Source organism: Oncorhynchus kisutch, linkage group LG2, assembly GCF_002021735.2.
Source record: "Oncorhynchus kisutch isolate 150728-3 linkage group LG2, Okis_V2, whole genome shotgun sequence".
NCBI lineage: Eukaryota > Metazoa > Chordata > Actinopteri > Salmoniformes > Salmonidae > Oncorhynchus > Oncorhynchus kisutch.
Genome location: NC_034175.2, coordinates 37,177,520 through 37,193,586, shown reverse-complemented (window position 1 = coordinate 37,193,586; position 16,067 = coordinate 37,177,520). Strand labels below are relative to the sequence as shown.

At 40.7% G+C, this 16,067-nt stretch overlaps 3 protein-coding genes across 4 annotated transcripts in view; 2 read left to right on the top strand and 1 right to left on the bottom strand.

Moving 5' to 3' along the window:
- LOC109865536 (solute carrier family 35 member F5-like) overlaps positions 1–1,857 on the top strand; it is an 88,100-nt gene extending 86,243 nt beyond the window's left edge. The window contains exon 17 of the mRNA XM_031793828.1: positions 1,753–1,857. The gene's annotated coding sequence lies outside the window, so the exon portion shown is untranslated. The remainder of the gene's footprint in view (positions 1–1,752) is intronic.
- The window catches only part of LOC109865525 (G-protein coupled receptor 39), a 55,582-nt gene extending 52,620 nt beyond the window's left edge, over positions 1–2,962 (top strand). For both annotated transcript variants that reach the window (XM_020453780.2, XM_020453790.2), the window contains one exon: positions 1,753–2,962. In XM_020453780.2, coding sequence (XP_020309369.1) covers positions 1,753–2,255 — 503 coding nt within the window. In that variant the 3' untranslated portion in view covers positions 2,256–2,962. The remainder of the gene's footprint in view (positions 1–1,752) is intronic.
- A 2,464-nt stretch (positions 2,963–5,426) lies between these two features.
- LOC109902346 (ly6/PLAUR domain-containing protein 1-like) overlaps positions 5,427–16,067 on the bottom strand; it is a 47,662-nt gene continuing 37,021 nt past the window's right edge. The window contains exon 3 of the mRNA XM_020498633.2: positions 5,427–6,217. Within this exon, the coding sequence (XP_020354222.1) occupies positions 5,961–6,217 (257 nt within the window). The 3' untranslated portion in view covers positions 5,427–5,960. The remainder of the gene's footprint in view (positions 6,218–16,067) is intronic.

Genomic DNA, 16,067 nt, shown 5'->3' with positions numbered 1-16,067 from the left:
AGTTTCAACGTCAACAGTGAAGAGGTGACTCTGGGATGCGTGCCTTCTAGGCAGAGTTGCAAAGAAAAAGCCATATCTCAGACTGGCCAATAAAAATAAAAGATTAAGATGGGCAAAATAACACAGACACTGGACAGAGGAACTCTGCATAGAAGGCCAGCATCCCGATGTCGCATCTTCACTGTTGACATTGAGACTGGTGTTTTGCGGGTACTATTAAATGAACCTGCCAGTTGAGGACTTGTGAGGCTTCTGTTTCTCAAACTAGACACTATAATGTTCTTGTCCTCTTGCTCAGTTGCGCACTGGGGCCTCCCACTCCTCTTTCTATTCTGGTTAGAGCCAGATTGTGCTGTTCTGTGAAGGGAGTACTACACAGCGTTGTACAAGATCTTCAGTTTCTTGGCAATTTCTCGCATGGAATAGCCTTCATTTCTCAGAACAACAATAGACTGACGAGTTTCAGAAGTAAATTCTTTGTGTCTGGCCATTTAGAGCCTGTAATCGAACCCACAAATGCTGATGCTTCAGATACTCAACTAGTCTAAAGAAGGCCAGTTTTATTGCTTCTTTAATCAAAACAATAGTTTTCAGCTTGTTCTAACATAATTGCAAAGGGTTTTCGAATGATCAATTAGCCTTTTAAAAGGATAAACCTGGATTAGCTAACATGGTTGCTGATAATGGGCCTCTGTGTGCCTATGTAGATCATCCATAAACATTCTGCTGTTCCCAGCTACAATAGTCATTTACAACATGTCTACACTGTATTTCTGATCTATTTTATTTTATTTTAATGTACAGAAAATGTCGAAGTGACCCCAAACTTTGAACGGTAGTGTATATGAAGTCTGGTGTGACGTTTGCAATTCTATTGCTTTTAATCTTATCTTAATCTTATTATTTTGTCAAAATGTTTTCAACTTGTGGGTCTTTAATCAGCAGAGGACTCTCCAGATTTTCCTGGTTTTAATTTGACTGAATTAACTGTTTGATACATGGAACTAGGTAGTACTGAATTGAGTCACACATGTCATATGTAAGTAGGGGGGCTACTTTGACCCAAATTACTTAATAGAATTCTATGGGAAAGCCATTCATTCCTGGTGCTTTTCTCCATGCAACTGTTTTAACAGCATCTAATATTTATTATTGGGTGATCTCTGTTTTTATTCATTATTTTTTGTCTGCTGATAATTGCTTCAGAGTTGTTGAGTCTAAGAAGGCTATAGGAACAGTCCAACTGTTGTTTAATTCTGATTTATATACATTTTCCTAGCTTTTAAAATTGTCATTGTGTTGTTGTTTTTAATTACCGCTTTGTATCTTTATCTTTAAAAAATTTAAAATTATTACTCGTTTGGTGGGAGCTGCAAGATATCTATCAGGTTTATTTGCCACACTCAGTGTATTTTAAAATATGAAATATTTAAAGGCCCATGCATTTGAACCCAGGTCTTCTAGGTGGTATTTGAAATAATATATTTGTAAATAAGTATTTGAAAATAGTTCTTGCTATTTATAGGAAGTTATTTGAAAATACTTTCAAACACTTCAAATAGAAGTAGCTGATTTAGCCACTTTATTTGAAAATACACAGAAAACAAGTATTTAAATAACAAATACTTAATATGCATATATTTTAACCCAGGTGTGGTCCACTGCCCCCTACTACCATTATCGAATATTCTTAATTACTTTTTCTCTTTCCTTCCTTCCCTCTCTCTCTCGCTCCCCCTCCCTCTTTCTCAGGTTTAATCGTGGGCTCCCTTACCGTGTGCTGGCTGCCCAACCAGGTGCGTCGCCTGATGACTGCCGCCGTGCCCAAGTCCAGCTGGACCATGTCCTACTTCCGCAACTATGTGGTGCTGCACCCTGTGGCCGACACCTTCTTCTACCTTAGTTCCGTGCTAAACCCCTTCCTGTACAACCTCTCTTCCCGCCAGTTCCGACAGGTCTTCGTCCAGGTGCTACGCTGCCGCCTCACCATCGAGCACGTAAACAAACGGACTCTGAGGAGCTTCGAGGCCAACTCCGCCCGCTCACTGCGGCCCCTGCTAAAGTCACTGCGTCGTGGTGGTGGCAACAGGTCTACTCAGACTCAGAGCAAGGAGTTCAAGATGCCTACATTCACTACCTTCCATAGTCCTAAGGACACTCCCCCTCGCAGCCCTGAGGAGGCCCTCCCCACAACCGATGAATCACTTTCAAATTCAGTCGGAAAGGGAAACATCCCCGAAGAGACTGAAATATAAGTTTATTAAAATACACGTATGACAGTTGTTTTGACTTGTGCTCTAACATGCTTCTTGGCTGAGGTTATGAAGTAGAATTGACGTTGTGAATCAATACAGTCCAGAAAGACTTCTAGGTGACTTTGAAAGATGAACCAAAAGAGAGACACTTAGCTGTGTTCAATATTACAGTATTGAATTCATCGGAGAGGGATACAGGGTGTCATCCAACTCAGATTTCAACAATCTACCACAACCTGTTTTGTCAGAGAGGTGCCTCTACAGACATAATATGTGAGGAGTCTAACATAGTAATACATCCAGTCAAAGAACAGTCAGGACATTTTTACCAATTTCATCTCATACTGTACATTGTAATACCTGGAACACTGGAAAAGCTTGGTATTTGAACAGTGTTAATTACAGTGATTTCTTTCCATTACATGAGATGACACTTCTCTTGGCCCTACTGTAACTCATATTTTCACAGTCACTTAAGATGCCACTGAAAACTAAGCTCAACATTATTCATCATGACATGGTGTCTGCATTGTACATTGTGTCCAAAGTATACTTTTCCATTCATTTGTATGGCATCCACTGACAGTGTTGACCACTTCCTAAATTGGACCCAGTGCATATGATTTGATCTCAAGACAAATGTAATTTATGTTTCATCACTACAGTATCAGCATCATTATTTTAACATTAAAAATGGTCACTTCCTCTGTTGTGTTATTTGTGTTTTTCTTCATCTTTTGTCTCTGTACTCCATTTAATCTACTGTACAAATAAACCTCATCCAGTTCATCTATAAATGTACATATTACCTTCTAGTGCCCTCAGTTGGCCAGTCAACAGCTATGTTTCCATGAACTTGTCCAGTGATTTTTTTTGTTGACATTTAGAAAGTCTGCATAGAAAATACATGTGACAATTGCCTGTTACGGTGCGTTTCCAATTAACTATCTTGTGTCAATAAAAACAGCTGTACATAGTGACGTCACACCTAAAAAACATTTTTTTTTTAGCAAAAACCTACAGTGTAGAATAAAATGTGGTTTAAGTGTTTCTATTACACATTTAGGCAAATAGCGCATTAATAATTTGGCGATAGCCAGTATGCCCTCTTACCTATCTGTTTAATTTCTCAGGTAGGCTTGCAAAAGCCAGCAACATTGATAAAATGAAACCATTTACTAATATTTGCCATATTATAATAACTATCATGTGCCAACGTACTGCCACCGTCCATGCCATGGTGAAACTTTAATGTAGATCTGAAATAATTGGATGGTAAAACTTGCCAGCAGGGCAAGAAAAGCAAGGCAAAGCAATTCAGGCCTTTGTGAAAGTCAGGACAATCCTTGTCCTGCAAAGAAACATTCATTTTATAGTATTTTTTGTTGTTGCAAGCAGTTGGCATTTAGAACTAAACGTGGAGTGGAGCTTTAAAGTTATGCGATGACATCATGTGCCCAGCATACAGTACTAGTCAAAAGTTTGGACACACCTATTAGTTCAAGGATTTTTCTTTATTTTTACTATTTTACACATTGCAGAATAATAGTGAATACATCGAAACAATAAAATAACACATATGGAATCATGTTCTAACCAAAAAAGTGTTAAACAAATCAAAATATATTTTATATTTGAGATTCTTCAAAGTAGCCACCCTTTGCCTTTATGACAGCTTTGCACACGCTTGGCATTCTCTCAACCAGCTTCACCTGGAATGCTTTTCCAACAGTCTTGAAGGAGTTCCCACATATGCTGAGCACTTGTTGGCTGCTTTTCCTTCACCCCACGGTCCAACTCATCCCAAACCATCTCAATTGGGTTGAGGTCGGGGGATTGTGGAGGCCTGGTCATCTGATGCAGCACTCCATCACTCTCCTTCTTGGTCAAATAGCCCTTACACCGCCTGGAAGTGTGTTGGTCATTGTCCTGTTGAAAAATAAATTATAAGCTCAAACCACTAAGCTCAAACCAGATGGGATGGTGTATCGCTGCAGAATGCTGTGGTAGCCATGGTTAAGTGTGCCTTGAATTCTAAATAAATCACTGACAGTGTAACAAGCAAAGCACCCCCACGCCATCATACCTCCATGCTTCACGGTGGGAACCACAAATGTGGAAATCATCCGTTCACCTACTCTGCGTCTCACAGAGACAGAGTGGATGAGTCCAAAAATCTCAAATTTGGAGTCATCAGACTGAAGGACAGATTTCCACCGGTCTAATGTCCATTGCTCGTGTTTCTTGGCTCAAGCAAGTCTCTTCTTATTGGTGTCCTTTAGTAGTGGTTTCTTTGCAGCAATTCAACCATGAAGGCCTGATTCACACAGTTTCCTCTGAACAGTGGATGTTGAGATGTGTCTGTTACTTGAACTCTATGAAGCATTTATTTGGGCTGCAATTTCTGAGGCTGGTAACTCTAATGATATTATCCTCAGTAGCAGACGTAACTCTGAGTCTTCCATTCCTGTGCGATCCTCATGAGAGCCAGTTTCATCATAGCGCTTGATGGTTTCTGCGACTGCACTTGAAGAAACTTTCAAAGTTCTTGAAATGCTCCGCATTGACTGACATTCATGTCTTAAAGTAACAATGGGCTGTTGTTTCTCTTTGCTTATTTGAGCTGTTCTTGCCATAATATGGACGACGGCTTTTACCAAATTGGGCTATCTTAATAATTTTGCACGCCCAATTTTTCCGTTTTTGATTTGTTAAAAAAGTTAGAAATATCCAATAAATGTCGTTCCACATCATGATTGTGTCCCACTTGTTGTTGATTCTTCACAAAAAAATACAGTTTTATATCTTTATGTTTGAAGCCTGAAATGTGGCAAAAGGTCGCAAAGTTCAAGGGGGCCGAATACTTTCGCAAGGCACTGTATACCAACTCTACCTTGTCACAACACAACTGATTGGCTCAAACGCATTAAGAAGGAAAGAAATTCCACAAATTTACATTTAACAAGGCACACCTGTTAATTGAAATGCATTCCAGGTAACTACCTCATGAAACTGGTTGAGAGAATGCCAAGAGGGTGCAAAAAGCTGTCATCAGGGCAAATTGAAGAATCTCAAATTGAAGATATATGTTGATTTGTTTAACACTTTTTTGGTTACTGCATGATTCTATGTGTTATTTTATAGTTTTGATGTGTCCACTATTATTCTACAATGTAGAAAATAGTAAAAATAAAGAAGAATCCTGGAATGAGTAGGTCTGTCCAAACTTTTGACTGGTACCTTCAAAATTATTTGGCAATCAGCATTTATTGAAAAAAAAACACTGTTTCCATCATCATTGTAGCAATAAGGAAAGTTCAGCAAAAGTAAAATCCACCCCTGTCAAATGGATAAAAATTGTTGATCTATATCTTCCGTTTCCATTACACATAGCTTGCTTTTGTCAAATAAACTTGGGTCATTGGTTAACCTGCCTATTGTCTATCAAACATGTGGTGCACCTGACTCACTCGATAAACATATTTGTCAGGATCAATACCTCATTTCAGTCAATGTCTTTAGACCTCAAGTTACTGTCCATATTAGGACATTTTCTAAATACGGTGTCCATATTAGGACAGTGTCACACATCCATTAAAGATATGGACACCGTACGGGCTGGGAAACCTTTCACTGAAACACAGGCTGAGTCCAAAAGCTGGACCACAGTCTTGATGAGACCAAACCAGCCAATCATAGGCTCTGTCAGCATAATATGGAGGATGGGTGCAGGAGGATGGGGATAAAAATGAGGGCGAGGCTGTGTGGTGGGATTAGAGACGAGGCAGCAGAGGGAACTCTTTTTCTGGAACTCTGTTTCTTCTGACGCGGTCCATTACAGAGGGGTGTGTTGCAGCAGCTGATGCACACTGAGTTGAGTTTCCCCGTGCAGAACTGCTGGTAGCCAGAGGAGGCGATGAGGCAGGCACCAGACGAGGCGCAGGACTTGCGGTAGTGTTTTCCTGAAAAAAAGGACAGAAACATCACCTTTAGATACTGTATGCCAAGATACTTATAGCACACCTCTGAGGTAAGCTGAGCTGTACTACACTGTGGGCTTGGTTAGCCATCCACCATAGTTGCTGGAACCGGGCTGGTCAGGACGCCATGAAAATAAAATACAGTTTGAATCAGGCAGTCTGTGTATGTCTGTGTGATTGTTTATGGAAAGCAAATCTACACCTAAAATGTGTGGTTTATTAGAGGAGTTCTAATAATTAATACATTGTAATACAGCCATACAGTGCACAGACAAGTTATTAGATCTGGTGTTAGACATTAATGAACATTTGGAAAATCGTCCATCGATCGATTTCCTGATCTCTATGTACAGTGTGTGGCATAACTAAAACATGTATCCAGGGTTCGGGCACTCCAACTAGACGGTGTGGTCAAGGTGAGACTCTTGAGAGAGCTTCTTTACTAATTCAGTGATCCCATAGTGAATCTACAAGCTCTGTCTTCACAAAGAAAACCAATTACCACGTAATGGAGTCAGGTAATGTATGCCCTCTTCAGTACCTTGTTACCAAACGCACAATAGCAGAAGGTGGTCCTCCTGAGTCACAGAAGATGCATTAGTCATCATTCTGAGATAAAAGTCAGTCCATGAAAATTACAATTACAAGGTATGCACCAATAATCACCTGGATGGCTATGTATTCGTATGCCTTCGAGTTGATTCTCTTGAAGATTATTACCCGTGGCCGTGGCCACCGAATTTCTGTTATGTTCAAGATATCGGGCTCTTGAGAATGATTATGTTAAGAATTTTCCAGTGTATGAATTTTCTACAGATAGTCTGCTGTAGTGTAATCATATTGTGAGAGGACATTGGGTGTGGCACTGCTTATCATTTAGAGTGCAATGTACATGTAGACCTGTGGCATACAATACAGGGAAGACGAAAATTAGCTGAGTCTGAGAGTGATACTTACACTAAATGACCAAAAGTATGTGGACACCTGCTCGTCGAACATCTCATTCCAAAATCATGGTCATTAATATGTAGTTGGGAAGGCTTTCCACTAGATGTTGGAACATTGCTGTGGGGACTTGCTTCCATTCAGCCACAAGAGCATTAGTGAGGTCGGGCTCTGATGTTGGCCGATTAAGCCTGGCTCGGAGTCAGCGTTCCAATTCATCCAAAAGGTGTTTGACGGGGTTGAGGACAGGGCTCTGTGCAGGCCTGTCAAGTTCTCCCACACCGTTCTCGATAAACCATTTCTGTATGGCACCTTCTTTGTACATGGGGGGCATTGTCATGCTGAAACAGGAAAACAGACTGTTGCCACAAAGTTGGAAGCACAGAATCGTTTAGAAGGTCATTGTATGCTGTAGCATTAAGATTTCCCTTCACTGGAACTAAGGGGCCTAGCTCAAATTATGAAAAACAGCGCATTTCTACTGCTCCAGAGTCCAATGGTGGCGAGCTTTACACAACTCCAGCCGACACTTAGCATTGCACATGGTGATCTTAGGCTTGTGTGCTGCTGCTCGGCCATGGAGACCCATTTCATGAAGCTCACAATGAACAGTTATTGTGCTGGCGTTACTTCCAGAGGCAGTTTGGAACTTGGTAGTAAGAGTTGCAACTGAGGACAGACTATTTTTACGCGCTATGCGCTTCAGCACTCTGCGGTCCCGTTCTGTGAGCTTGTGTGGCCTAGCACTTCACAGCTGAGCCATTGTTGCTCCTAGATTTTCCCAATAACATCACTTACAGTTGACCGGGGCAGCTCTAACAGGGCAGACATTTGATGAACTAACTTGTTGGAAAGGTGGCATCCTATGACGGGCCACGTTGTAAGTTACTGAACACTTCAGTAATGCCATTTTACTGCCAACGTTTGTCTACGGAGATTTCATGGCTTTGTGCTTGATTTTATACACTTGTCAGCAACAGGTGTGGCTGAAATAGCCAAATCCACTCATTTGAAAGGGTGTCCACATACCTTTGTATATATGGTGTATGTGAATAACCAGTGTCAACAGGACATGCAAAGCAAAGCATGAAATGCAGTTATAGGGAGAGGCTTAACTCAACACAGAGAACAGTGTAATAAAGAAATTGTTTACAGTTGGTGTCCCATTTAGAAAGACAATATTGTAATTCCACTTCTCTTCCCAACTGGTAACAAACAATCAATTGTAGGCTAAAAGCGAGGGGATGGATATCCTGGCACGCCACACGCCACACGCCACACGCAAAGCTTTCACGTCGTGGAACACTGTACTTAAATGAAAGACAATAGCTTAAATGAAATTTAACTTGTCATATGCTTCGTAAACAGGTGTAGACTTACTGGACCTTCCCAACAATGCAGAGAAAGAAAATAGAGAAATAATACAAAATGAATAACATGTAATAATAAAATGAATAATAAATACACAATGAGTAACGATAACTTGGCACAGGGTACAAGTACCATGTCAATGTGCAGCGGTATGAGGTAATTGAAGTAAACATGTAAATATAACTAGGAATAAAGTGACTAGCCAATAGGATATATAGTATAATAAACAGTAGCAGCAGCATATGTGAAGAGTCAAAAAAGTTAGTGCAAAAAGGGTCAATGCAGTCCGAATAGCTATTTGGTTAACTATTTAACTATTTATCAGGCTCATGGCTTTGGGAGTAGAAGCTGTTCAGGGTCCTGTTCCAGACTTGGTGCATCGGTATCGCTTGCAGTGCGGTAGCAGAGAGAATAGTCTGTGACTTGGGTGGCTGGAGTCTTTGACAATTTCTAGGGCCTTCTTGGATGGCAGGGAGCTCGGCTCCAGTGATGTACTGGGCTGTACACATTACCCTCTGTAGCGCCTTGCAGTCGGATGCCAAGCAGTTGCCATACCAAGTGGTGATGCAGCCTGTTAAGATGCTCACAGTGATGCAGTTGTAAAACTTTTTTGAGGATCTGAGGGCCCATACCAAATAGTTTTAGCCTCCTGAGGGGGAATAGGCATTGTTGTACCCTCTTCACAACTGTGTTGGTGTATGTAAACGGGGTCGTGGTCAGCCCTCCATTCCCTGTAGTCCAAGATCAGTTCCTTTGTCTTGCTGACGTTGAGGGAGAGGTTGTTTTCCTGGCACCACATTGCCAGGTCTCTGACCTCCTCCCTATAGGCTGATGGTGTTGGAGACATGCCTAGCCATGCGGTCATGAGTGAACAGGGAGTACAGGAGGGGACTAAGCATACACCTCTGAGGGCCCCCCGTATTGAGGGTCAGTGTTGCGGATGTGTTTTGCCTACCCTCAAAACTTTAGGATGGCCCGTTAGGAGGTCCAGGATACAGTTGCAAAGGTAGGTGTTCAGTCCTAGGGTCCTTAGCTTAGTGATGAGCTTGGAGGACACTATGGTGCTGAACGCTGAACTGTAGTCAATGAACAGCACTCTCGCATAGGTGTTCCTCTTGTCCAGGTGGGAGAGGGCATTGTGGAGTGCATTAGAGATTTTGTCATCTGTGGATCTGTTTGGGCAGTATAGGAATTGGAGTGGGTCTAGGCTGTTTCAAAGCATTTCAAAGTCATTTAGACAGGTTACCTTGGCATACTTGGGCATGCTATGGTGGTTTGCTCGAAACATGTAGGTATTACAGACTGGATCAGGGAGAGGTTGAATAGATACTTGCCAACTGGTCAGAGCATGCTCTGAGTACGCATCCTGGTAATCCGTTTGGCTCTGTGACCTTGTGAATGTTAACCTGTTTAAAGCTTACTCAAATCAGCTATGGAGAGCGTGATCATACAGTCGTCTGGAACAGCTGGTGCTTTTATGCATGGTTCAGTGTTGCTTACGTCGAAGCGAGCATAGAAGGCATTTAGCTCGTCTGGTAGGTTTGCGTCACTGGGCAGCTTGTGGCTGGGTTTCCCTTTGTAATCCGTGATAATTTGCCAGCCCTGACACATCTGATGAGCATCAGAGCTGGTGTAGTTGGATTTAATCTTAGTCCTGTATTGACGCTTTCTTTGCCTGTTTGATGGCTCGTCTGAGATCGTAGCATGATTTTTATAAACGTCCAGATTAGTGATCCGCTCCTTGAAAGTGGCAGCTCTAGCCTTTAGCTCAGTGTGGATGTTTCCTATAATCCATGGCTTCGGGTTGGGATATGTGTCACGTTCATCATAATGATTGGACCAAGGCGCAGCGTGCGTAGAGTTCCACATATTTTAATAAATCGAAACTCACCAAACAAAACAATAAAGCACAAACGAAACGTGACGCTAACAGTGCTACTAGGAAACTATACATATTCAAGATCCCACAAATCACAATGGGGAAAATGGCTACCTAAATATGATCCCCAATCAGAGACCCAATCAGATTACCACAGTTAATACTGTGTAGTTACATAGTAATAAGGGCAACTTAATGTAAAGCATAACCAGGGCATTTTACTCAAAAAACACGTTTTCATTTCCTGTCAGTCCACGATTCATATAGTCTCAAAATAGCATTCGTTTGTACCAGGGGTTGGAACCAGATTTTTTTTCCAATCGCTCTGTTCTGCGCAGAACCCCTATTTATTTATTTGCGTTCCAGTGTACCGACCAGCGCAGAGTGGCGCAGCGGTCTAAGGCACTGCATCTCAGTGCTTGAGGTGTCACTACAGACACCCTGGTTCGAATCCAGACTGTATCACAACCGGCCGTGATAGGGCGGTGCACAATTGGCCCACCGTCGTCTGGGTTTGGTCAGGTGTAGGCCGCCATTGTAAATAAGAATTTGACTTGCCTCGTTAAATAAAGGTTAAATAAATTAAATAAATAAATCAAGTTCTGAACCGTTCGCAGCCCCCCAAAAATAATGGTTCATATAGTTTTCATAAATTTTTCCCCTAATAAATAAACATAGTTTTTACATATAGCTCAATCATTTACTCCACCAATTGGTTTGGATAGAGTAGCTTGCTGTGGAACATGTATGATAGTTGTTTACATGTTTGATGGACAGATAAGTGCAGGTGCGAGATGCAACTGAAATGTTACAGTTGGAGAGAGCTTATCCCAGACGGGTATCAGAGAATCTGCCCCCTTGAATAGAAAGTAACTTTTTTTGAAAAACGTAGAAAAAATAGACTTGACTTATTTCACACCATGTATTCAGCGCACATCACCGAGAGCATTCCTGTGGAACTTAGTGGGGACATGCTTCTGACATCAATTCTGCCAAAAGCAGTACCGAGTGTGTGAATTTCTAACATTTCTTTTCAATTAAACTCTGAAGCCCTTGTCGATACGATTGTCACTCTTACACCATCTATTGATGAATCACAGTTAATTCTGTCATACACACAGACTCCATTTTCCACATTACAATACATTAGAAAAGACAGACATTCACAATAAACACTGCTTCTGCCAAAGTCACAAATATTATATTGAGACTTGGAACTATCGCTACTATGACATCTAATTGAAAATGAATGGTATTTAATTAAATTATTTTTCTTTCTTATGGTTTAACTAACATTTAGTATTGTGTGTCATCAACATATACAGTGTCTGTCTTATGTAAGGATTTCAATGTATAGGCAATTGCTTCAGATTGCAAGTAAGTGGTTAGGAACTGGTGATTTGCACAAAATGAGCTTTGAGTTGTTCATAATCTAATTCAAGGAAAACAGTCATGACTCAAAATACAGTCATCATAACTCAAATCTAATTTTGTACACAACCGTTCAGAAAACAACAAAATGTGCACCTACAAAAGTCTTCACATCTGTGTAAGTAAAGCCCAATAGACTTCATTCATGACTGAACGTCAAAGTATAAATACTACCGGTGCTAGCGAACCTTTGAGCCTAGTGTCAAACAAATGTTGGCGCTGAGTTAGTGCTCAGCTGACACCTTGTCTCAGAAGGCCCCTCTAGCATCCCTATTAGTGTACCATTTCAACCATGGAGTTGACACTGTCACTGTGGCTCTCCAATATAAAAGTGGAAACTGAGGTGGTGACATATGTCATTCCATTTAAAATTCTTTGTACACAAATTTGTCATCACAGTGGCATCCTAAGCTGGTAAACATGACAGTGTTTGAAAAGCTCGGGGAGGGGGGGGATAAGAAAGCCTCGGATGAGTAGTCCATGACAGCATAGCAAACAGAGATGTATCAAACTGTAGTTTGTTTTCTATTGTCAGGCTACGAAAGTGAAACATTCAATAACCATTCAAACTTTCACCTTATTTTGTGTATGACATTCTGTACCTAATGTTCCATAATTGGTACCTCATGTGAGATCATAGAAATATGCATAATGACATAATTTTAAGCTAATTCGCTAATATGGATGACTGCATGCATTATCTTGAAATTTGCATGCGATTCCTGAGGCACTCTGCCGTCATTTAGATTAAAGTGACAGTGCCACTATGCCCTTTATGTATTAGGCAGTATGATTGTATTCCATACCAGCAACAATGGTGCTGTAATTTAAAAAGCGTGAGCCGAGTAAGTCTTGCCAATATCATTATAACAAATCTTAGATCACCAGGCAATGGTGAAACACTCATTCATATTGCATGAACGACCATTAAGATTCCAGACACAATCGTGTTTTTGACCAGTTTTCTGCTAGAGGGATTTAATTTCAATTTCAGAGTGGAACTCCAAAGAGTCTGCAGCACTACCCGGTCTAAATTATCGTGTTGAGTTATTTTGTGGTAAAAGAGAGTAAAAAAATGTACCATATACTCCCAAACACTAATGAGAAATGATATGGTTGGCTGCACGGACAGCGGCGAGTGGACCCTCGTGTGGATCGGTGGGATTTCACTTTTAAATGTGGGTTTTTCTGTGCCATGCAGGCAGAAACGCAGACAAACCTACCGAGTGGACTTGGCAAACTGGACAGAAAAATAATCATGTGGTTAGAACCTCTACTGTGGTTTCAATAACGGCACTGCGGTGTATTTCAACACAAACAATAATGTCATAGTTATAATAGTTGTAATCTCTGGGTGGCTGAGACTAGGCAGGGCAAATAAATCAATCGCAGCACGTTATTGGACTCATTCAGCACTTTTTAATCCAATTAAGTACAATACCATTGGAAATTAGTGTTGAAAGTTTAATTTATATTCCTAAAACTTAAGTGTAAAATTATGCTATTACTGCTTCCTGTTTAACATTTCCAAATTAATAACCAATATGCAGAAACAGTTTGTGATATATTGAAAACCTAACCATAAAATGTACTATCTACACATACATGTGCAACAATACTAATCATATTACTTTTATTTTTTTTAAACAAGCACCTTTTAATCTGCACACGCACCAAAAACTCTTGTGTTTTGACAAGTGGCAATACATCACTGATATCGTTTAGGGGGAAATCAGCTGGTGTGCTGTTGAAACAAAATAATGGTTAGAGAACAACCTGCAGAAGACAGTCAGCTACATTTTGGAGTGAGGCATTGTGATTTGGGGGTCGCCAAAACTGAAAGAGAAACACAACACTTATTTGTCAATCACTCATATCGATATCACGTTGAAATCCATTGCGCGAGAGGGGGAGATCAGCATTTCTCAAACTCGGTTCTCGGGACCTCCAATGGGTGCATGTTTTGGTTTTTGCCCTAACACTACACCGATGACTCAAATGATCATACCTTGATGATTAGTTGATTATTTGAATCAGTTGTGTAGTGCTAGGGCAAAAAACTAAACATGCACCCTTTGGGGGAACGATATCACGCTGAATAGAACAGGGGGCAAACGTCTGGGGTGAAGAGCTGTTTAAACCAACACTATTCAAAGGCCACACAGAAACTTGGAATAACCTATACATGGTTGGTTAGACGAGTACTTGTAGCTTATATCTACAGTATATATTTTGGAATGTCAGATGTTGATTTCGGGAGGCCGCCATCACGGAAAGGGGAACAGACCACCTTTTCTGTTAGTTAGCGTAAATTAATCACGACGCTTCATAGGATATATAGTTTGACTGTAAAATCCATGTATTGGTGTGTGGCCAGCTAACTACTATAGATTAGAACTCAGAGTTCTAAGACCTGCTCATCCCAGCATGTAACAAAATCAAGGGTACAAAACCAAATGTATTGTTCTGTTTTAAGCAATCAAGCTTATGCCATAGTGATGACTATAAACTTTTATACTAACGTCACCAATCTGCGGTAAAGAAGGATGTGTAATTCCATTACATTTTATGGGGTGAAAATGCAAGGTTGTGTAAGTTAGTAACACAAACTGTCCACTTTCAGGAAATGATCACAATATACAATAATTGAATATGGGAAAAGTATTCAACATGTAAATTTAAGATGATAGTAAATGTTGCCCAGTCAAAAAATATTGCAACTGTTTTGAACTAATTTAACCATTTAGAGAGTAAAAATTGCTGTCAAACACTATTTAACCGGGTGCTTTTAGACAAGAGCCTCCATAGTGTATGTGCAGCATCCTGAACGTTTGACATCCCTACTGAGACAACCTTTGAGAGATATCCTTGAAGGACCACTCTGTGTAAATACGTATCTTCTGATGAAGGCTATATTTTACACTTTCAACAGTTTACTATCAGTTTTATAATGTATCAAACACAACAAAGCATTGAAATTAAATGCCATTAATTATATTATATTATCAATATAAATCTGTCATCAAGATATTTATTTAAAATAAATATATATTTCACCTTTATTTAACCAGGTAGGCAAGTAGAGAACAAGTTCTCATTTACAATTGCGACCTGGCCAAGATAAAGCAAAGCAGTTCGACACATACAACAACACAAAGTTACACATGGAGTAAAACAAGCATACAGTCAATAATACAGTAGGAAAATAAGTATATATACAATGTGAGCAAATGAGGTGAGATAAGGGAGGTAAAGGCAAAAAAAAGGCCATGGTGGTGAAGTAAATACAATATAGCAAGTAAAACACTGGAATGGTAGATTTGCAGTGGAAGAATGTGCAAGGCAGAGATAGAAATAATGGGGTGCAAAGGAGCAAAATAAATAAATACAGTAGGGGGAGAGGTAGTTGTTTGGGCTAAATTATAGATGGGCTATGTACAGGTGCAGTGATCTGTGAGCTGCTCTGACAGCTGGTGCTTAAAGCTAGTGAGGGAGATAAGTGTTTCCAGTTTCAGAGATTTTTGTAGTTAGTTCCAGTCATTGGCAGCAGAGAACTGGAAGGAGATGCGGACAACGGAAGAATTGGTTTCGGGGGTGACCAGAGAGATATACCTGCTGGAGCGCGTTCTACATATGGGTGCTGCTATGGTGACCAGCGAGCTGAGATAAGGGGGGACTTTACCTAGCAGGGTCTTGTAGATGACCTGGAGCCAGTGGGTTTGGCGATAAGTATGAGTCGAGGGCCAGCCAACGAGAGCGCACAGGTCGCAGTGGTGGGTAGTATATGGGGCTTTGACAAAACGGATGGCACTGTGATAGACTGTATCCAATTTATTGAGTAGGGTATTGGAGGCTATTTTGTAAATGACATCGCCGAAGTCGAGGATCGGTAGGATGGTCAGTTTTACGAGAGAATGTTTGGCAGCATGAGTGAAGGATGCTTTGTTACAAAATAGGAAGCCAATTCTAGATATAACTTTGGATTGGAGATATTTGATGTGAGTCTGGAAGGAGAGTTTACAATCTAACCAGGCAACTAAGTATTTGTAGTTGTCCACATATTCTAAGTCAGTAGTGCAGTTGGACGGGCAGGCAGGTGCAGGCAGCAATCGTTTGAAGAGCATGCATTTTGTTTTACTTGTATGTAAGAGCAATTGGAGGCCACGGAAGGGGAGTTGTATGGCATTGAAGCTCGTCTGGAGAGTT